Genomic DNA, 23,737 nt, shown 5'->3' with positions numbered 1-23,737 from the left:
AGCACTACATTTGGTATGCTGTCAAGGTCTTTAGCCTTTGCTATACCCAATGCATGCACTGAGGGGGGAAAAAAAAGATCAGACATAATGAAGTATTACTTCGTCTTAGTATTTACAGTAGAAGAGCATAGAAAATCAGCTATCTTAAGGGTCATTTTATTAAATCTGGAACAACATTCATTTTAGCAAAGTGATAACAATGAAGAAAATAATGGGACTTATTGGCTATAAACACCCAGAACCAAACGCTTGCCACCTTAGCATTTTAAAGGAAGCAGATGAGAATAATGCAAATACCGTCACTATAATTTTCCATTCCTTTAGGTTGGAGAATTGGATATATTACTCAAGATAGGGAAGAGGAGGAAACCAACAAATTTCAGATCAATTAGCCTAACCTGCCGTCAGGAAATTATTAGATTTTCTAATGATGGAGTGATTAAACATGTTAAAAATTTGTAAAGGGCAAGTCAAGGATACTGAACCTGTTTGGGCTGGAATGTGCAGAACCTGGCCCAGTACCTGGACACACTGTCTGCCATGCCCACATGTATGCACTTACCTTTCTTGGATACAGGAGGAATGAGCTGACTTTCTACATGACAGGATTACATCTCTGGCAGTGTATTTGCTAAGGCCAAGCCTCAGGATTGCCCTGACAGCCCAAAATCTTTTGAATTTTCTGATAGTCACATACATTTAAAACTACTCATATTGTTTTAAATAAAGAGTTAATTAAAAATACTTAGCAATACTTTAAAATATTTACAAACAATTAATAAACCAAGATAAAATGATTCAAACATTTGCTTGCATTTTATCTCCCCAACCCAATCCCATCCACCCCCCACCCTCCTCAAGGGCTCACAAACCCATTCGAATGTGAGACTGCCAGCAGAAGTTCGCTTAATTATGCCTTTGAAGAAGTTGATGGGGGAATGTTCATGTCTTCGTTCCTATTGACTTCCAGAATGCAATTGACAATGTTTCTAAGATACCATTGAACTTAGGCGATGGTCAATAAATTGAAGGCCACGAAACTGGATGAGTGGTGGCAGACAAGAGTAGGATTATGTGCAGGTATTCAAATTGCCAGGGTGTAATTAGTGGTGTCCTGACAGGATCTATTTTGGGGCTGTAACTTAAAAGATGGGATGGAAAACTGTATATTTATTTGCAAATAAACAGAACTATGGGCATACAGACTGAAGCATAAAATTATCAAGCCACATTAATAAATTGTGAACAGAAAAACAAAACAGTGGAAAACAGATTTCAAAGTAGGCAAATGTAGATTTATGTACTTTGGACCTAAAAAGGAGAGAACAAAGTACTTTCTCACTGTTGCAAGATCAGAAACTGTGGAGGTCTGAAGAAACTTGGGGGTCCATGTACATCAATCATTAAAATATCACGGACAGATGCAGAAAGTAACCAATAATGAAACTGGATGAAGTCCTTTAAAAGACTGGAATCTACAGCAGTAATACTTATCTCACAGCTAAACAAAAGTCTTGGTTAGATGACAACTGGGGAACACTGAGCTGCTCTGTGCACCACCTCTTTGTAGGAGATATTGGCCTGAGGAAGGGCTGTGTAGATTCATCTGGATGATACCTAGACTTTAAGAATTAAATTATGAGGAGACATTATACAAGTTAGGGTTGTATGCGCTGGAATTTAGAAAGTCAAGGAATGATTAGATTAAGGCTTTAAAAAGTATCATGGGAACCAACAAAAAAAAATCAACTTTTGTTGATTGCAGCATTAAAGGTTAGAGACCAAGCCAAACAAATCAGTCAGGATTTTCAGTACTGAAGTTAGGAAACTATTCTGAGTGAGAATATGTGAGAAGTGACAGACGTTTGGAATTCTTTTCTGTAAATGGTAATTAATGTAAAGTCAAATGTTAATTCTGAATCTGAGATGTATATCTTTGTTAACTAAATATTAATTTTAGGGCAATGGATTTACACCGTATGTAGTTAGGTCACAGATCAAACACAAACTCATTAAATCTCAGAGCAAATTCAATGAGGTAAATGGCTTCACCCTTTTCCTACCCTTCTACATCCCAATTCCAGTACATTAGCAATATAATTTTACACAGCATTTTAGCAGTGGCATATTCTTCTCATATGATTGCAGTATTATGGGGAGGGGTAAGACACATCATACCTGGTTATGTGCATTTAGTTCCTGGTTTTCACGTTGGCATTGTCTTAATGCCTGCCGCTCTGCTTCCAAAGCCTGAGCTAAGTGCGCATTTTCTAGACATTTCTGGGAATACTGTTCAGAGAGGACTTCGATTTCTCGATGCAATGATGCCAACTCCTCACTGTTAAATAAATTTGAAAGAATTTATTGCTTCTGTTCTGCTAGATTATAAATTCAATCTTTAACCTTTTAATTGATTACATTTCAGTATTGAGTCACATTTATATTGTATTACTACATTCTGCATAGATGGTCATCAACTCTGATGAGTGGGTATCTTCCCTTTCTATTCCAATAAAAAATATTTAGTTGCCTTAACAGGTTGGCTAGGGTAGTTGGAAAAGTGATATGGGGAGTGGGGGTGGGTAGGACTGGGTTGGAAGCAGGATGTACAGCGAAAACCTTTTCTGAAAGACGTACCTTGCATATCAGATGAGCTTTCCCAAAATTAAGCTGTATGTTATTAAGGAATTACAGGTGTCAAACTGGATTTCAATGTTCTCCTAATTTCTTAGTGGAAATTTGATTCAGCTGTGCTGAGTACACTGGCCTAATATGAACTTTCAATAGAGATTGCAGAAAAGGCAGAGTTCTCTCCCATTCCCCCATTGACCACTTAAATCTATCACATGACACTAATCAAAATTCAATGTAGGTGAATTTTTGTTTTGGATTGGGTGTAATATTACACAGCCAAAGATTAGTTATGGTGGTGACACAAGAGACTGAAGATAATGGAACCCGGAAGAAAAAACAAACTGCTGAGGAACTGAGAAGGTCAAGCAGCATCTGTGGAGGAAAGGGTACGGTTGACATTTCAGGGCAAGGCCCTGCATCAGTCCTGGACTATAACAGTTATCAGTAATGGTGGTAACTGAATAGTCATCGTCATCCTTTTCTGAGGCACTACTTTGGGATTGAGGATGACTTACTTTTACACAAGTTTGGTGGATTTTGAGATGGGAATTGAAGACTCTTCCACAGATGGGGCATTTGTGAGGAGGCTCACGCATTCTGACATTTATACAGGGCTTCCACGTCCTTCCAATGCACAACCTTGAGGTGCTCATTGCTGTAGTGAATGTTCCTTCTTCAGAGGTGGGCCAGAGATTTTAAATCCATGATTCAAAAGTGCACTCTAACCATCCAAATGGCCAGATAACTTATTCCTAGGCCTTAGCTAGTATCTTTCTGGAATTGTCTGCTTCGTGATGTGCCAGATCAATCTGAGTCAACCACCTTTTCCATCCTCTTTATGGGGAATCATTTGGTGCCTTCTAATGACATTGTGTTGAGAACCAAAGCCGCTCAATGACAATGCAGATAATTAGAGATGTGTAAGTTTTTTCTTTTATTTTTAATAGGGTTTTTATTATAAGGGTTAGATTTTATAAGGTTCTTTTTTAAGTTGTTTTATAAGTTTTTAATCGGGAATAGTGGGGGCTAGACTGCGCAGGCGCGTAACGTCGGCAGGTAAGGCATGGGCAGTTTAAAAAGCAAACCGCCATATCCAGTGGGCAGCATCGGAGCGGGCAGCGGAGTGAGAGGGAGCAGAGTGGTCGGGCTTAGGCCTAAAGGGGCGAGGCAGGTGAGTAGCTGGTAGGTAGGTAAAGGTAAGGTTTACCTGTTATCTGTTATAAATTTTTAAGTAGAAAAACTAGGGGGATAAAAGAATTAGTTCAGATGGAGGACATGGTGGTGTGCTGCAGATGCTTGATGTGGGTGCTAGTGGACCTTGCTGCGGTCCATGATGGCCACACCTGCAGTAAGTGCTTGAGGCTGGAGGAACTTTGGCTCACAATCGATGAGCTGGAGTTGCAGTTTCAAACACTGCGCAGCATCAGGGAGGGGGAGAGTTTTCTAGATACTGTACATAAGGAGACGGTCACCCCCCCTTAGAGCAGGTACTACTGGAGTCCAGGAAGTAGATAGAATGGTGACTGTCAGGGGAGGGAAAAGGAAAAAGAAAACAAACAGGCAGATAGAGCAGAGAACCCCGGAGGCTGTTCCCCTCAGTAACAGGCTTTCCCGCTTTGGAGGCTGTTGAGGGAGATGACCTGCTGGGGCCTAGCAGCAGTAGCCACGTCTATGGCACTGGGACAGGTTCTGCTGCTCAGAAGGGAAGGGAGGAGAAGAGGAAGGCAGTAGTGATAGGGGACTCGATAGTCAGGGAAACAGATAGGAGGTTCCGTGGCAGTGAGCATGAATCCCGGATGGTATGTTGCCTCCCAGGGGCCAGGGTCCAGGATGTTACTGATCAGGTCCACAGGATTCTAGAGCGGAAGGGAGAACAGCCAGAAGTCATGGTTCACGTTGGTACCAACGACATAGGTGGGAAGAGGGACGAGGTCCTGAAAAGTGAGTTTAGCGAGCTAGGCAGAAGGCTGAAGAACAGGACCTCGAGGGTAGCGATCTCGGGATTGCTGCCAGTGCCACGCGATAGTGAAGGTAGGAATAGGAGGAGATGGCAAATAAATGCGTGGCTGAGAAGCTGGTGCAGGAGGGAGGGTTTTAGAATTTTGGATCATTGGGATCTCTTCTGGGGAAGGTGGGACCTGTACAGAGAGGATGGGTTACACCCGAACTTGAGGGGGGCCAATATCCTTGCAGCCAGGTTTGTTATGATGGTTCAGGAGGATTTAAACCAGATTGCGAGGGGGAAGGGAACCAGAGGAGTAGGTCAGAGGAAGAAGGGGATGGGGAAAAGTCAGGTCTGACAGGTAGAGAGGCTTTGAGGAAGGAGAAGCAGAGTACAGGCTATAAAAGTAGTAAGGTGGATGGGCTAAAGTGCATTTACTTAAATGCGAGAAGCTTCAGGAATAAGGGAGATGAACTGAGAGCTTGGATAAGTACATGGGACTATGATATTGTGGCTATTACAGAGACATGGCTGACATCAGGGCAGGAATGGAGATTGAATATTCCTGGTTTTCAGTGTTTTAAAAGGGATAGGGAGAGGGGGGAGAAGAGGAGGAGGGGTGGTGGTACTGGTCAGGGACACTGTTACAGCTGCAGAAAGGGTAGATAATGTAGAAGGATCCTCTCTAGAGTCAATATGGGTGGAAGTTAGGAACAAGAAAGGGGCAGTTACCCTCCTGGGAGTATTCTATAGGCCCCCCCCCCCGGTAGCAGTAGGGATACTGAGGAGCAGATTGGGAGGCAGTTTTTGGAAAGATGCGAAAATAACAGGGTAATTATAATGGGAGACTTCCAACTTTCCAAATATTGATTGACACCTACTTAGTGCCAAGGGTTTAGACAGGGTGCAGTTTGTTAAGTGTGTCCAGGACGGATTCCTGACACAGTATGTTGACAGGCCGACTAGAGGGAATGCCGTATTAGATCTAGTTTTAGGTAATGAACCGGGACAGGTGACAGATCTATCGGTGGGTAAGCATTTGGGGGACAGTGACCATTGCCCCATAACCTTTAGAATTGTCATGGACAGGGATAGGAGCAAAGAGGACGGGAAGATATTTAATTGGGGAAAAGCGAATTATGAGGCTATAAGGCGAGAACTTGGGAGTGTAAACTGGGATGACGTTTTTGAAGGGAAATGTACTGTGGAGATGTGGTCAATGTTCAGGGATCTTTTGCAGGATGTTAGGGATAAATTTATCCTGGTGAGGCAGAGAAGGAATGGTGGGGTGAAGGAAACGTGGATGACGAGAGAGGTGGAACAACTAGTTAGGAAGAAGAAGGCAGCATACATAAGGTGTAAGCAGCAAGGATTGGACAGGGCTCGTGAGGAATATAGAGTAGTAAGGAAGGAACTTAAGAAAGGGCTGAGGAAAGCAAGAAGGGGACATGAAAAGGCTTTGGCGAGTAGGGTTAAGGAGAATCCCAAGGCTTTTTTCTCGTACATAAAGAGCAGATGGATGGCTAGGGTAAAGGTAGGGTCCGATTAAAGACAAAGGTGGGAGGATGTGCCTGGAAGCTGTGGAAGTGGGTGAGGTTCTCAATGAATACTTCTCTTCAGTATTCACCAAAGAGAGGGGTCTTGATGATGCTGAGGACAGTGTTGGTGAGGGTAATGTTCTAGAGTACGTAGATATTAAGAGAGAGGATGTGTTGGAGTTGTTAGAAAATATTAGGACAGATAAGTCCCTGGGGCCTGACGGAATATTCCCCAGGCTGCTTCGTGAGGCAAGGGAGGAGACTGCTATACCGTTGGTTAGGATCTTTGAGTCCTCGTTGTCCACGGGGATGGTACCGGAGGATTGGAGGGTGGCGAATGTTGTCCCCTTATTCAAAAAAGGTAGTAGGGATAGTCCAGGGAATTACAGGCCAGTGAGCCTTACATCTGTGGTGGGTAAGCTGTTAGAAAGGATTCTAAGAGATAGGATCTATGAGCATTTAGAGAATCATGGACTGATTAGGGACAGCCAGCAATGGCTTTGTGAAGAAAAGATCTTGCCTCACAAGCCTGATAGGGTACTTTGAGGAAGTGACCAGGAAGATTGATGAGGGTAGTGCAGTGGATGTGGTCTACATGGATTTTAATAAGACGTTTGACAAGGTTCCACATGGTAGGCTTCTTCAGAAGGTCAGAGGCCAAGGGATCCAGGGAGGCTTGGCCATGTGGATTCAGAATTGGCTTGCCTGTAGAAAGCAGAGGGTTGTGGTGGAGGGAGTGCATTCAGATTGGAGGGCTGTGACTAGTGGTGTCCCATAGGGATCGGTTCTGGGACCTTTACTTTTTGTGATATTTATTAACAACTTAGATGAGGGGGTGAAAGGCTGGGTTAGCAAGTTTGCAGATGACACAAAGATTGGTGGTGTTGTGGATAGTGTGGAGGGCTGTCGAAGCTTGCAGAGGGATATTGATAGGCTGCAGAGCTGGACTGACAAGTGGCAGATGGAGTTCAATCCAGAGAAGTGTGAGGTAGTACACTTTGGAAGGACAAACTCCAAGGTGGAGTACAAGGTAAATGGCAGGATTCTGGCCAGTGTGGAGGAGCAGAGGGATCTGGGTGTTCATATCCACAGATCACTGGAAGTTGCCTCACAGGTAGATAGGGTAGTCAAGAAAGCTTATGGGATGTTAGCTTTCGTAAGTCAAGGGATCGAGTTTAAGAGCCGCGAAGTGATGATGCGGCTTTACAATACTCTGGTTAGGCCACACCTAGAGTACTGTGTCCAGTTCTGGTCGCCACATTATAGGAAGGATGTGGAGGCAGTGGAAAGGGTGCAGAGGAGATCTACCAGGATGCTGCCTGGATTAGAGTATGGATTATGAGGAGAGACAAAGGAGCTAGGGCTGTTCTCACTGGAGAGGAGGAGGATGAGGAGAGACATGATAGAGGTGTACAAAGTATTAAGAGGAATAGATAGAGTGGACAGCCAGCACCTCTTTCCCAGGGCACCAATGCTCAAAACAAGAAGACATGGCTTTAAGGTAATGGGTGGGAAGTTCAAGGGAGATGTCAGAGGGAGGTTTTTCACCCAGAGAGTGGTTGGTGCATGGAATGTGCTGCCTGGGGTGGTGGTGGAGGCTGATACATTGGACAAATTCAAGAGATTGTTAGATAAGCATATGGAGGAATTTAAGTTAGAGGGATATGTGGGAGGAAGGGGTTAGATCGTCTTAGGTGTGGTTTAAAGGTCGGCACAACACGGTGGGCCGAAGGGCCTGTATTGTGCTGTATTGTTCTATGGTACAGCTCTAGAGGATTGGCAAGGGTTAGCAAATGTCCCATTAACTAGTGGTGCAGAGGGCTACTTCAACAATACTATTAAAAAATTATGGAATAACCTAAATAATCTTAATCCGTGGCAAAAAGAGAATGCATTAGATTTAAAACTGTTAAACAACTCAAAATAATTACATTTCTTGAAATTGATTTTAATTCATTTATTTTTAATCACATATAGTATTGGTCTAATTTTAAACACCCATTTTAAGTTTGTTATTAAGGCCATCATCCAAAATGTATCAAAATGCCTGTATTAAAATCTTGACAGTATTGTCTGTTTTCAGTGCACTTATAATTTGTGTAGCAATGCTGTTTTAAATCAATTTCTACATCAGATGTAAATTTATTCTTACAATATTACCTTAGTTATAACTTATGTAAGATTTTTCAATGGTAATTCGATTGTGTCTTTTATTTTACTTTATCCCCACTTTGAACGGCCTCTCCCCTTTAGTTAAAAAGCTTTCCTTTCCTTCATTCTTTCAGCACTTTGTTCCTCAGATCTATTTTAGAGGTGAAAGATAAGATTTCTTTTTAATTAAGAGGGTGCCTCAGACTTCGAGGACTTAGCTTCATACCAACAACGTAACCAAGTCTATCACTGAAGCAGCAATGCATCTTAGCAATTGACTGAAAGTATGGAAAATCAGTTGCTGGTTAGTACTTTGATTAGCAAAGATCAACTGCACCCACCTAAATAGTGAACTAATCAGGTTAGCTGCTTCACCATAAATAAAGCCCTCTACCATTGCTGGTCCTTCTCTTCAGCCAACAGAGTTAAACATTGATAGGAGTACATCATAAACTCTAACACAGTATTATAAATATTAACAAAAGCTTCAAAACTAAGTATGTGCAATTAGAGATGATTGGGTGAAAGGCAATAGTCTTTCCTATTTTATTTTGTATATACTGTATAATAATGTCTCAGAGTAAGACCATGTTAAACAGCATGTCACTAATAGCCAGGTAATAAATATGAATTCTTTGACACTATTTAAGAAATACAGTACCACTTCTAAGATACATCTGGAATGAAAATGCCTATAAATGGATAACCTCCAGGAAAATGACTCAGCCAAAGCACGGCCAAGATTGAGTTTCGGCTGTCTTAGTCAAAACTATTCATCTTGTACTTACTCGTGCTGTTTGCATATTTCATCAAGGTCTGCATTTACGTTACTGTTTTGAGATTTCCGTATCCTTTCCAGTTCACGGTCAAGTTCCAGGCGGTGTGCATTCTTCATTGCTTCAATGGCTATTTAAAAAAATCAGATTTCAAAACTGCAAGTCTGAAAATCTACAGGAGAGAATACCAAAAGGATAAAAAAAAATTAAACTTCTTTTACTGCTTTTCCTAGCAGATGGCAGCAATCTGCATCATGAAGTCAAGTCTTTGGAGAGAGTTGATGTGACATTCTATTACCTACCCCCACTTACAATCATTGATTCATACAGCACGAAACGAGCCCTTCGGCCCACTGAGTCAGCACTGACCATCAACACTCATTTCCACCAAGACTACAAATACTGTTAAACTGTCGCAATTAATTTTAATACGTTTATTTTAATCACATATATTATTAGTCTAATTTTCTACACTGAAATCTACCATTGATAACCTTACATTATGAAGAAATAAAATCAGTTTTAAAAAAATCTTTTAAAAAAATATAGACGAACCAGTGCCTTAGCACAGGCCATATCAAAGACTGAACTACTAGAGGCAAGATAAGTGCTGAAAAGTCTGCAGTGCTGTTAAGAGAAGATGAGGGAGACTAGGAAGTGTAACAATTCCTAAATTTTCAGGAAAATGGAGAGAAAGTGGTTTGAGTGCCAGCACTCCAAAGGTCAGCAATCTTCAAGCACATTTTTTTTTTAAGTGTTCAGCAGTTTAAAGTCTCTTTTGCAGAGAGATGGGCACTTATCTTTTATCCTTCCAATTTACCTGAAAAATTCTCTTCTGAATGGTTAATGTTGAGTCACAGAAGTTTCTGTACCTGTACATTATGGTTGGTCCATGCTGACCAAATTGCCTATCTATTCTAATGCCATTTGCCTGCATTTGACCCAAATTTCTCTAAACCTTTCCTTTCCACGTACATGTCCCAATGTCTTTTGAACACTGTAATTGTACCTGCCTCTACCAGCTCATTCCATATACCTACCATCTTGAATAAAAAAACCCTCAGATCCCCTTTAAATCTTTCCCCTCTCACCTTAAACCTATGCCTTCTAGTTTTAGACTCCCCTGACCTTGTAAAAAAAACTGTGACTATCTACCCTATCTATGCCGCATATAATTTTATAAAACTCTAAAGTGACTCCTCAGCTTCCTTCACTCTAGTGAAAACCATCCTAGCCCGTCCAATCTCTCTTTACAACTCAAACCCTCCAATATAGGCATTTATTAGAATGGATTTGAACCTGACCTTATTGATCAGCTAATGTGAAAATTTCAGTTAAATTAAAAACTGATGTAGAATCATTTCAACTGGAAACAACCAACATTTCCATGATTATTCAATGAAAAGGGTAGCTGGCAGAACTTCATTATATTTTTGTAGAATGCAAATTTAATGGTCAACGTTATCATTTTTTAAGCAGATTTTTTTCTAGCAGATGGAAGACCAGTGGGAAAAACAACTAGGATGCAGTTATGATTGCACTAGAAGTGTTCCCACATTTGTTTGCAACTCCACATAACCCTAAAGGATATCATTTCCATAGAGGTTATAACATTGAAAGATCAGTGAGAAAATGTGGTTACAGAATACAAGCCAAAAGGTTGAACTCTATTGGAAATAAATGCTTCCAAAACCCAAGGCAGAATTTCACAACTGCAGCTACATCTCATTATTATAACTTCATGGACATCAGCAAACTCTCTTGTTCATTTACTAAGATAAAAGCTTCCATTTTAGTTAAATGACTTTATGCCTACAATGTAGGACACAGTCATTGACTTACATATCACTTGGCTTATTTTGAACTGTACCTGAACAAAGATCCTGTACATTTCATACCACCTCGATTCTTACAACAGCCAGGTTATCCAGTCTTCTTAAATGTCACAATTTAAACCTTGTAGAACCCAGGTTCTATTTTCCCCCTATAATATCCCGCAATACATACTTAGAATGCTCTGTCAAGAAGCACCCGCACAGTATAACAATATAGTTCATGAAACCCAGCTGTTTTCTATGATGATTTATGTGTTATGGGCATGGAAACTTGGAAAGACCCATTCTCTTCTTTAGATAGATAAATTCTTTATGTGAACAATGTGTAACAATAACTAGTGACGTATGCAAGTTATGGGAAATACTTAGTTGTGAAGTGATCTATGGAGCCCCACTGGTCATACTCGGATAGCATTTATGGACAAAAAGTTCCGACACTAAAATCAGGGCTTTACTTTTCTTCTTTTATTGTTTGCCCACTGCACACAATGCTGTAGAACTGTAAAAAAAAATCTAAGCTACTGTAGCGACTCACCGTCCGAGCAAGCGAACCGGCTCGGCGGTCGGGTCGCGCGTCGTCGGAGCAGCAAGGCCCAAGATGGTGTTGGGCCTTCGTCTTCCCCGAGCGACAGGGAGAGCCCACGCGCAGGAAAGGTTTGATGACGTAGCGTGTATGTCATTGCTGTTTTGAGTGGACGGGAACAGTCTCTCTTAAAAGGCCCACGCAAGGCGGGAAAATAAACCAGTTCTTGTTCTGAAACCCTTCGACTAGTGTCTTGTCTTCACATCGCGGTAGCGACCGCTACACTACCTACATAATTTATGCCAAATATAGTGTTATAGTTTTACAGAGAATTTCTGTTTGGCATTTCAGTCAAATTTTGCCATGGATTTCTGGCTACGACTGAGCTGGAAATAGAACATTTGTTTGGGAGAATCAGATTTTCCCAGCCTTGCACAGTGTTCAGTGCAACTGACCTGGTGTTAAAAATGTAGCCTTTAGAATTATTATTTTGGTCATCCAGTCATCTTATTATGCTAGTAATTTCAACTTGTAGGGTAGAACTTGCTTCCATGTTAGAAGACTACATTCAAGCCATACCCTGAAGAATAGAACACACAACAAAGGCTGGCATTTACCTGGCACTTGCACCATCCATAATAATCAAACACACCTGGCAAATCACACTAACCTTTTCTACTAAATTACATTATAAAGGTAATGCCTTTGGCACACTTTGTGGTTTGCTATTTCAAGTGGATTAGAATTGTATTATATAGTAAAGCAAATGACATACATAGGCTACAAGTCTGGAGGACGTTCTACTGCTAAGAACACCCAGGATAAAGCTTTGTCAACCTTATATGGTGCCTCAAAAACAAGTTGTCACCAGACTACTCATGAAAGAGATACTATACCATACAGTCCTTAGGGGCAGCACAGTGATGCAGCTATTAGAGTCACTGCCTCAGTGACTGGGTTCAATCCTGATTGTGCTGTCTGTGTGGAGTTTTCATATGCTCCCTGTGACCGCACAAGTTTCCTCCGGTAAGTGAAAATTCAAAGAACTGCAGATGCTGGAAATCCAAAATAAAAACAGAAAATGCCAAAAGACCCTTTGTCAACCTGAAATGTTTCTCTTCCCACAGATGCGCTCTGGCCTGCTGATTATTTCCAGCAGTTTTGGTTTCTATTTTGGGTTCTCTCTAGGTGCTCAGGTTTCCATCCACATTCCAAAGACGTGCAGGTTGGTAGGTTAATTGGGCACTGCAAATTGTCTCTAGTGTGTAGGTGAGTGGTAGAACCTGGGGCGAGTTAAAGAAAATGTGGTAAGAATTTAAAAAAAAAGTGGGGATTAAAGAAGTGCAAATGGGTGGTTGATGGTTGTGCAGACTCAGTGGGCTGAAGGGCCCGTTTCCTTGCTGTACCTCTCTCTGACTCTCTTAACCATTGTGCAGTTTCCAATTTTATTCTCTGACCTGGATTCTCAAAAAATACCCTATACTTATTGCCTTTCCTCAAGCAATCTGGAGATGTACTGTTCAAATAATGAGCATCAAATATGTGATTTTACTTCCTACTTACAATGGGGAAATTAAGCAACACCAATATTTAACTTCTCCCCTTTTAGAATTCTACTATGCAACTTGTATCACCACTTGTATGGTTTATGCTCTCTTGGTCTCCACCTTATTGCTGGCACTGCCTTCTTATTCTCCACTATTTCCTCTTCTCTGCAATTTATTTGATTTCTAACTATTATCAGTTCTGATGAATATAATCTTCTGACATGATAGCAAGTTCTACCCCACAAGTTGATCTGTAAATATTAGCTCTACTTCTCACAACAGACCTTGCCTGATCTGAGTATTCCCAGCACTTTTTTTCTATTTAATATCAATGTTCCTGCTCTAAGTATTGAAGTTTGTAACGTGCAATGGTGATGTTTGGAATTTTTCACACATTAATGGAAAAGGCATGGCATGAAGGTATTCCTGAGTATATTTCATCATAATATTAATCATCCACCAATTTTTTTTTTAATCAGTGCAGATTCCAGTCATTCATACTCTTCTCATCTACTTTCACCTACCAGAGATGGTGGCAGCTGTCTCTTCAGCTAGCAGCCGCTCTTTGTCTTCCTTTAGGCTCTCCAGCTCTCGTTGATGCTGCCGGTGGAGTTCCTCTATTACCTTTTGATGTGATTCTTCCATAGCAGAAAACCCACGTTCACATGTAGCCTAGAACATAAAGGGGAAAATATTAACTCTGAGCATTTTTTCCCCAAATGCACTTAAATGGTATTGGTAATAACGAGTTATTGCATTGATGCTGCACTAGCCAAAATTTATGGGATCCTTTTAAAATTGTCTTTTATTTAGTACGAGTCTGATTAAAAAGCGCTTTACATCTACATGTTTTCTGCCTGATTATCTTAATTAGTAAAAGTCAACGGGAGGTTATCTTTTTAATAAAATATGCAGAATAACAAGGTCTCAGTAATACCATGGAAGCAGCACTCTGGTAATAGTATCACAGATTTACAATCTGCTGCTACAAACTGCACCAACTGCAACATTTATTCCAATGTTCAAAGTCTGTCTTTTTATGGTTGGGTCTCTGATTCAAATCCTCCAGAAGTGGGTCAAACATAAACTTTCATTGATAACCAGTCATTAGCTAATGCCATGTTGCCAATTTTTAATCAAGCTCCCAATGTCCATAATTTCACTAAACAAAACCACCACTGACTGGTTCTATAAAGAACAAAGAGCTGTGTGCTGAACAGCATCATACTAGATGCACATTGGAAGGAATTTATGTTCTGTAAGTATTATTGGAGACATTTCAAACAAATCTTTCATATGGAATGATATACTAACATTTACATAGATGCACAACCTTAAAAGACTGACGGCACAATGTGTGAGGTTTAGTTTGTGCAAAAGCTTGTATTCCTTATGTGACATGCTGTTAATGCGCATCATACAATATCATTCTTTGGCTTTTGCCTCAAGTTTTTATTTCACTGTTCCTGGAGTTTCATTGACCACTTTTATTCCTTATTCCTCTTTCCTTCCTGCCCATGTTTAAAAATGGCAGACCATAATTGGTGTGAGATTTCACACCAAATGGCCATTCATGCCTTAATATTCCTAATCTGAGTACAGATGATGACACAGGTATCAATCCAATTGTTGCTCCTGGTAGGTGCTAATCAACACAAATCTGGAACTAAATTAAAGTTTCAGTGCACTAGACACCAGCTAAAGGATGGAAGTTGCTCATGTTTCTGACAATATTGTCCATCAGGAAGTACACAAAAAGAGATTGAGCTTTACTTTTCCCACACTCACCACACATTTCAGACTAAATGAAATGACTTCCTTGTATATCAAATGCAATTTAAAAACAAGTACTCCAGGCCCAAAAAACAGCATTTGCCTAAACTAGTATTCAGAACATCTTAAATAAAAAATCCCTCCAAAATGGGAATTTATGTAAATCACTAACTTGCTCTAATTAAAAGAGACTGGACTCCAATGAACTGCAGGACAGACAGTTTGGTTCCCATTAACATTTTGAGATAACTGATGTTGTATATTCCAGAGGAATTTAACAATGACATTTCCCATGAGACAATAGCCTGGATTTTGCAAGGGTTTCCTCATGGTAACGTGGAATTATCTGGGCAATCAGTTAAATGAAGTATGCCTTTCCATTGCTAAAATGTTGTATAATGGGGCTATTACTAGTATTAAAATCTTTCCAGTTAGATTTTACTATACTCAATCTTATAATTATTAATGAATAACTGTACTTTGTATTTTCACACAGTTTTGCTACTTCCTAACATTAATGGCTAACTAAGCAGAAAAGAAAATCTGAGAATTACTGCACATGCTAATTTCTAAGTAAAAATAATCCCAAGCCCAATAAATTTTCTTTTCCCGAAAGGCCCCTGTGCCCCCCCCCAAAAAAAAATCACCGAATGAGAAGTGATGTTGTTTCCTATACATGTACGTAGGACATGTGTTATTGCTGCAAGTGAATCCCAATTGGACTGGTAATTTATTAATTTTGATCTATTGCTTTAATACACACAATACTCTAGGAGAGAAAGAAAAAATATTATTTGCTTTCCATTCTCATATCTCTTCTATTCCTGGTAATGTTAGAACAGATGTTGCATGTGGGTCAAATAAGTTCATGCAATTTAAATCTTGCAGTTCCCTGAGTACATGACTGCCTTTGTAACAATGCACCGTTTGCACTACTGGGTCATTTCCTTCCCATACAAAATTTGGATTCTGTACTCCATTTCTTCTAAAATAACTGATGCATAACGCCTTACTTCAAAGGACAATGGATAAACAACTATGGAAAATTCTTGTCTGAATTTCACCCTAGGACAGTATTGGGTGTTAAAAGACACATCATCTCTTCTTCATATAAAGACATGCAGTGCTGTAAAGTTGTGAAACCAAGCACTACAAATATTCATCAGAAATCACTAGCAATATAAATTTATTAAAGGTGATATAAAGGCTTTCGAGATTTAAAAAAAATGATTCTCCATTTAGATTTTTTACCCACACATACTCATTTCACTTTCCCAACTATTGGCCGGTATTCTGAAGGGAAAGAGTTCTCTGCAGCATACAGCAGATCCATTTATTAGAATAAATGTTGTGACTTTGGAACAGCCTGGTAATTGACTGACCTTAGGAGAGATGCTGTCAGCTGGAGATCTTGCTGCATTCCCAACAGATCAGCTTTTCAACTGGTCCAAGTTATAACCAGAAAAATATTGCAATGATTCCACTGATTACAGTAAGAATCAGGGTAAGCTGTTTGACATTTTTAATACAAAAAAAAATCAATACCTCAACAATCAAAAATACTTTCATATGCAATAGCTGCTTCTTGGATATCATCTTGCACAGGTTTCAATTTTCATAATACATTCTGTGTATGCTACAAATTTAAAAGAGGTGCCAAAGAGATATAGACAGGTTAAGTGAGTAGGCAAATTTGGCAAATGGAGTAAAATGTAGGAAGATGTGAAATTGTCCATCTTAGCAGGTAAAATATAAAAGCACATTACCTAAATGATGAGACTACAGAGTTCTGAGATGCAGAGGGATCTGGGTGCCCCAAGTGCATAATTTGCAAAAAGCCAATATGCAGGTATACAGTAAGTAATTATGAAAGCTAGCAAATGTTACTGTTTACTGCAAGGGGAATTGAATATGAAAATAGAAAGGCAATGCTTCAGTTGTCTTGTAAATTGGTGAGACCACATCTAGAGAACTGTGTACAGTTTTGTCTCACTTAAGGATGTATCTTTGCTGCAAGGAGCTCAGAGAAGGTTTATGAGACCAATAACTGAAATGGGTAGGGTTTCTAATGAAGGAAAGTTGGACAGATTACACTGGTGTTTGCAGGAGTTTGGGAGGGGGAACCTGATACAAACATACAAGCTCCTGAGGGGTCCTGACAGGGTTGGGGGGGAGGGGGTGGGATTTAGAACTGGGGGTCACTGTGTAAAAACAAAAGAGTGCCCTGCTTAAGAGAGAAGTGAGGCATTTTTTTTAAATTCAGAAGATTGAGCGCCTTTGGAACATTCTTCCTGATAGGGCAATGGAAGCAGAGCACTTGAATTTAAGGCAGACAAGTATAAGCAAGGGATGAAAGCTCATCAAGGAAGAATGGGAAGGTGGAGTTGAGTTTAAATGATCTTAAATAGCAGAGAAGGCTTGAATGGCCAGCTGATGCAATCTTGTTTCTAATTTGAATGTCTGCATGCTCTTAAAAATAGAAATAGTGAAGCCAACACCTCTTTTTATAAGAGTTTAAAATGCTTCCTTTAATAGTTGGTAACCACTGAATTTTAATCCCAAAATAAACTCCTTTGTGCATTTGTAATTTCTGCCATTATAAAGCTCAATAATTATGCTTAGTGCATTTTCTGAAATTCATCAGCTTCCAATGCTCTCATACCCACTCCCTCCCACCAACTCCACCCGCTCAAACTCACACACAAGCACACATGCAAATATATAGCATTGACTTTTTGGTGGTATCAAGTCCAGAAGTCCTAGACACCCTCTAATAGTCCTGATGACAGCACTGATGACAGCACACTGATTCAATCATCCACACACTGCTACAAGGGGTCAAATGAGAGCCATTAGAAGTGAGGTCCATGAAATTTTCTCTTCCACTATCTAAGTTCAGCATCCGTAATAGTGTACCTCCTTACACCACATAATCAGGATTTGAATTGGGGACCAACTTTGTTTACATGATATTTTAACTTTTAACATTGTCATGAAGAAAAATGTTCCCTTGCACGTGCTGGTTTGATTTGACTGTCTGCAGTCAAAAAAGAGCCTTGACTGAGATAATCACCTCAAGTTACCCAAGCCACATTGTTTCTAGGGACAACTTAAAACGTTCAACAATCAATGTGAAATGAGACCTTTTCTTGCGTAGAAAATATGATAACATAAGGATCTTTATGACATCACTTGGTAAACAAAATAAGTTGTTAGTTTATTAATGTCTCAAAAGGTGCGATAGAGATATGTAGCCAGCTGAAAGAGAAAGGAAAAGAAAGGGAGATTCACATATTAATTGCATAGCATTAGGTCAAACACTGAAGGTAACACAGTCACCAACTTACATTGCCAAGCGCAGCTTGATTCCTGTGAAGGGATGCTTTTAATCAAATGCAATTGAACCCACTGTTCCACCAGAAATACAAATTACTTATCAAAATGAACCCGAATACATCAATAAAATGTTAACAACAGGAAATTTAATCTTATTAAAATAAAGAAGTAATTAAAAAAAATGTTAAAGCAGGAGTAATTAGAGACTTTTGTAAATCTTTGTAAAGGTTTTACACGTTGACAAATTTACTCAAAGTCAAACTGGCCTAATCAATGAAGTTTAAGTGATGAATAAAATCTTTTAATGCCAAAGGCTGGACAAGAACAGTAGACAAAATCATAATGGTTTATACATTAGGAAAAGATATTCTAATACTTTGATTTTAGGAGATACACTAGAATTTTTAAAATGCCATATTGAACAATACTAAAATCTTTAATGCCTTTCTGATAACTCAACCAAATCTACTTCAGAGGCACAGCAGATAAATGGGTTCTACTGCATTTGAAAAAAAATTGCATAAGAGCACACAGTAAACTCAAAAAGATAGACACAGAAGAACTGGGCAAATTTTAGGTACTTTTTCTGGGTGCAAGCTCTTGGCTCAAAACTGGACAGCTTCGATATCAGTTCTTTCATGCAAATATAATGCAACCAGTTTCTTATTTATTCAGCATATTTGTCAACTGCAGGATCTGTCCCCTTCCACCACTCCCCTAAAATTTAGAAAGTGTACTCTTCAGGACTTTGCCCAGTCCAATAGCAAATCATGCAATTCTATCTGCCATGCAGATTGAGACACATAACAGAACACAAACATAAGCTAACTGCTGACAGCAAGGTGGAATGCTACAAGCCAACATGCAGTTACTATTCAGTATTAAATACATGGACACCTTGAGATTCTCCAGGTCCTTTTCATATTTCTCACGCAGATTTGTTGGACTGGCTTCAATCTTATTTTTCATGGCATCTATCTGGGACTCCAGCTCTTGTATACGATTTCTAAGCAGGGCCATGGAATGTATCTCACTTGCCGTTTTCCTGTATGGGTCAGTTGATTTCTGCAGATCACTTACTAGGTCCAATTCTTTAGGATCTCTACATTCTTTTAAAGCTTCAATTTCTCGTGTAAGCTCTTCTTTTACCCTAGCACATTTTTTATCCAGTTCTCTCTTCTCCATTTTAAATTCTTCCCCTCGTCTCTTCAGTTCCTCAACGTGCTTTTCCTTTAAGTTCTCCATGCAAATAGTCAATGAATCTATTTCCTTCACATTTTCTTCTGTTTTCAGCCTTAATGTTTCCCCAGCTCTTGCTATTTCCCTTTTCAATTTCTCCACCTCAGCTTCATATGCTTCTCGCACTTCACGTAGTTCTTTTTTATGCCTTGCTGCCATGTCCTGAAGTTCAATTGCCTTGTCCAGTGAGTCAATTGGTTCTCCCTCAATATGGATATGAGTTGTCCAAGCAGCAGCACCTGATTCTGAAGTATCCGACTGTTTAAACTCTGCGAGGTCCCCTTTGAATTTTTTAAACTTAATATCCTGTTCTTCTTTTTGTTTCTTCAATTCAGCTACATCCATACCCTGCAATGAAGTAATGGAGTTTGAGTGCTCCATTTCTAAAGTGTCCACTCTCAATTGTTTATCCCCACTTTGCACAACATCATGTTTTAACTGTATCTTGGAGATTACATATGACAATTCAGCTTGCATCATTGCATCTTGTAGCAGAAAAGGCCAGATATCTTTTGCATTACAATGCATGCTTAATGTGGGTATGCAATCCACACTGTGAACAAACTTTCTGGCCAGAAGGCCCAATTCATCATCTGCACCTGATTGAATACAGTGCGACATTTCCTTCAACAAGCAAGCATTTTTCTTAATTTGCTGCACTAACTCTGTCCTTACACAAAGTTCAAAGTCCTGGTCAGCAGAATTAGATGTTGATGGTAGTCTACAAGCTTGAGAACAGGAAAGCAATGATTCTTCTTCTTCATCTTTATTCAATTCATTCCGAATTTCTTTGATCAGTTCATCAAGCCGGCAAGTGCCATAAGCAGCTACAACATTCCTGAGCATCTGTTCACAGTTCTGGCTTCTATGATGTATTTTCGTGTACTGTGCTTTCAGTTGCTGCAGCTTTTCTTTTGAAACTTCCAAAACATTATGGGCCCAGAACAATATTTCACCTTTTATTAAGCTACTGTCTGCCATCATATTTAGATAACTGCTGATGGGCTTGCTCATTTGCTCTTCAGTATCTGATATCTTGTTTTCCTGAATTTTAGGCATATTTGCCCAAAACTCTCCTTCTATAAATATTTTGTTAAGAACAGCATGCCCAATTTGAGTACTGACATCATCCATAGAAACCAAAGGCATAGTAACATTTTCACTCTGTTTTCTAATTTCATCGAAAGTATTTTTCACACTGGAGTCTGAATTCTGCAAAGCATGGGCTATATTGTTAAGTGCTGTTGCTTCAAGTGAAAGTTTGTCAGCTAAGTATTTCAGTTTTTCCTCCTCTGTTAAGTAATCTCTTAAAGATTCATCACCAAAAAATACTCTATTTTTTCTGGCTAAATCTTCTTCCATACATTGCAAGTATTGTACTGAACCTCCTAATGCACGAACTAATTCACGCAATTGTCCATGTTCTCCCATATCCCATTCTTGTGCAAGTTGACCAATTTTCTGTTGTAAACTTTCCAAAACGTGATGCAAATGAAGCAGTTTTGCTTGCAGTGACTGGAATTCAGCCTGGACCAGTACATTATGTTTGATATTTGAACCGGAGAAATATTCAGACAAAGAATATGTTAACGGTTGGATCTCTAACCCCTGCCCTTTTGGATGAACTCCAGGATCCAATAGTCCTTCGTGGTTTTTAGCATCGCAATGGAGTCTTGTATCTAAAGGACAAACAGCTTCCTTTTTAATGTTTTGTTCTGCTACGAATAATTTAGTTTCAAGTGTGCATACAATTGTCAAGCATTTTTTCAGGTTTGTAATGCAACTATTCACTACTGTTGAGTCACATGAACTTTCAGTATTCTCAGAGGATGGTAGCCCTGAAAACCAACTTTCGGAAAATGCTTGAACTACTGAACCAGTCAGTACTGTCACTTGCCCATCCAAATGCTGAAGCCTTGCCATCAATTCTTCAGAAAGCTGCAGACTAGAATTGTGTGCGCTCTGGTCTCCCTCTGGTTCAGACCAAGTGGTGGGGCATTGAAGAACATTTTCAACTGTTGAAAGACTACTTTTTGTTATATGTTCATTTTGTTTCTTTAAAATTTCCAAATCTGATTGAAGTTTGTTTTTTTGGGAAAGAAGACCCTTATAATTGGCTTCAGTTATCTGCAGATTCATGTTCTGTTCAGCTAACCTAGCTTCTGCTTCTTCTAACTTGATATGAAGCTCTTTTTCTTTCTCTAGAAACATATCAATGTCTGTTGGCATTTGCCAACCAAGGCCTTTAAGTGTGGCCTCCTTAAGCTGCAGTTTCTTCTCAGTCTCCTCCAAGCTGGTGCCCAAAGCTTCTAGCTTGATTAAAGCCTCATTGAAGTCCTTATTTTTCTTTTCCAATTCTCTCTCATAGGATTTCTTAATTGATATCATTTTAAAATTGGTTTCTTCTACTTCATTTTTCAGTGTATTCACCTCTTGAACAGCCTTTTCAAAATCTTCATTCAGATCTTGATACCTTTCTCGATCCTTTACTAGTTCTAACTTCAGCCCTTCAACTTCTCTGTCAGCTTCTGTCAACTGATTAACTATTTCCTGATAGCGCTGATTTAACCGTTCATTCTCAGTTGACAAGATGTCTACATCATGGGTAAGCCGCTTAACTGTCCCCTCACTCATCTCAACATGTTCTTCCATTTGCCTCACCATCTCACTGCTTTTGAAGGAAGTGGCCAGTTTTTCTTTTTGAACTCTCTCTAATTGAGCCTCAAGAGTCTGTAGGCGATCTTCATATTCTCTGATCTTATCTTCAGCTTCCTGTACATTGTGCGACAAGAGCTCTTTTTCCTTTTCATACTTTTCTTTCAGACCTTCATACTGTTTCTTAAAACGTTCTTCACTCAGAATAACTTCCTGTTCACTGCTGTGCAGCCGACTGCATGCTTCTTCCAGATGATCTTGCAGCCGCTTCACTTCTCGCTGATAGTTGTCCTGAAGAGCCACTTGCCTTTCTAGATCCCTAAAACTTTGAGTCTTTTCGAGAAGCAATCCCTCTACTTCTCTAAGTTTCTCTTCACTCTCACACAGCTTGGTGCTGAACATACTTAATTTTCTCTCATACTCATCAGCTTGTTCTTTGTACTTCTGACGTTCAAGTCTCAACTCATTTTGTGCTTTGGATAATGACTGTTCATTAATGGCTACCTCTGACAAAGAAATGTCCAGTCTGGCCTGAAGATTTTGCATTTTCGCCTCTTGCTGTCTTAAGAGCTCCTTGGCATCCTGGTAGCTCTTTTTTTGGCTCTGGGCTTGTGTATTAGCCACCTCCTGTTTTTGTCGTTGAACTTCCAGCTCAGCTTGCAGGTCCTGGTTCAGCTTCTGTAGCTGTTGCCAGGCGTTAGAACTTGCCAAAGGTGGCTCCAGCTTAGAAAAGGGGACCAGACAGTGGTTAACACAGATGTAAAAGATTTTTGAATAAACTGTTTAATTTTTGCTTCTCAGTCCCAATAATGGAGATTTAAAACAATTATTTGTTTGCAAATATTTTTCTTCATGTAGATTTGATAACTTCAGCATTACTCAGGGAAGAAAATTACATTTTAAGTATGATAAATGCCAAACTATTAACTATTGGTTGCAAAAATTAAGCAAAAATAAGCAAAGAGCATTCTGCACTAATGAAGTCAGAATAAGATTAGTATCTTAGAAAACATGCATATGAAATGTTAGCATTATTGGTGAGGAGGGAAGTACTATCAATGCATGGTTAGCATACAATAATCAACATACAGGCAGGGAATTTTTCTATTTATAATGAAATCTAGTGCTTTTAACCGTAGGATCCTCTGAAGACCGACTAAAAAAATTCTTTAATATAGCCCTGACTTGTAGCTTAGACACGTTCAAGCCTTCAAAGCTTGTGCTTCAAAACTCTCAAACAGTTTATATCCTTGTCCCTCCCACTCGTCTCTTTCTGATGTGGTACCACGTGATTATACATTAGCTATACTATCAGCTGGAATAACTATACTGCTTCTGGTTGGTGGAAATCAGAATAGCTAACAACATACAGGCAACCAGTGAGGAACATTCAAAGAATTGGATGTCTCTAGCAAAGATTTAAGTAGATGTCTGCAAACCTATTTTGTTCAAACTACCGTAGAATAATTCACAGCAAGTTAAAATACAGTGAATAGGAAAGCAACAAAACACTGAAATAATCTTAATCGTTGTCCCCTCATTTCACAAGTTAAAGATAGGTGATTCATTTATTCTCATGTTCAAAATTAATGCTAGTTTAACATAGCTGCACCATTGTACCTCGTGCAAAATGCAGTGGCAGCAGTTATCACTCCATGAAAGCATGTTGGGAAAGTGGAAATGGGTACAAATTCACCAAGGTACAAAAATGAAATAATCAAAAACAACTAGAATTAAAACAATTTCAAACTTTCTAATATCACCTCATACAAGTCACACAGTACATCA

General features: G+C 39.5%; 1 protein-coding gene across 3 annotated transcripts in view; it reads right to left on the bottom strand.

Moving 5' to 3' along the window:
* The window catches only part of mprip (myosin phosphatase Rho interacting protein), a 269,104-nt gene that overhangs the window by 15,333 nt on the left and 230,034 nt on the right, over window positions 1-23,737 (bottom strand). For 2 of the 3 annotated variants that reach the window (XM_052032879.1, XM_052032878.1), the window contains exons 16-19: window positions 18,953-22,672; window positions 13,471-13,618; window positions 9,054-9,171; window positions 2,179-2,338 (exon numbers count right to left, since the gene is read on the bottom strand). In XM_052032879.1, coding sequence (XP_051888839.1) covers window positions 2,179-2,338; window positions 9,054-9,171; window positions 13,471-13,618; window positions 18,953-22,672 — 4,146 coding nt within the window. The remainder of the gene's footprint in view (window positions 1-2,178; window positions 2,339-9,053; window positions 9,172-13,470; window positions 13,619-18,952; window positions 22,673-23,737) is intronic. The other variant, XM_052032880.1, reaches the window with a different exon arrangement.

This window comes from Pristis pectinata, chromosome 18 (genome assembly GCF_009764475.1).
Source record: "Pristis pectinata isolate sPriPec2 chromosome 18, sPriPec2.1.pri, whole genome shotgun sequence".
In the NCBI taxonomy this organism is placed as follows: Eukaryota; Metazoa; Chordata; class Chondrichthyes; order Rhinopristiformes; family Pristidae; genus Pristis; species Pristis pectinata.
Note: the sequence above shows the minus strand (reverse complement) of the source record. Positions and strands in the feature narration are given on the sequence as shown.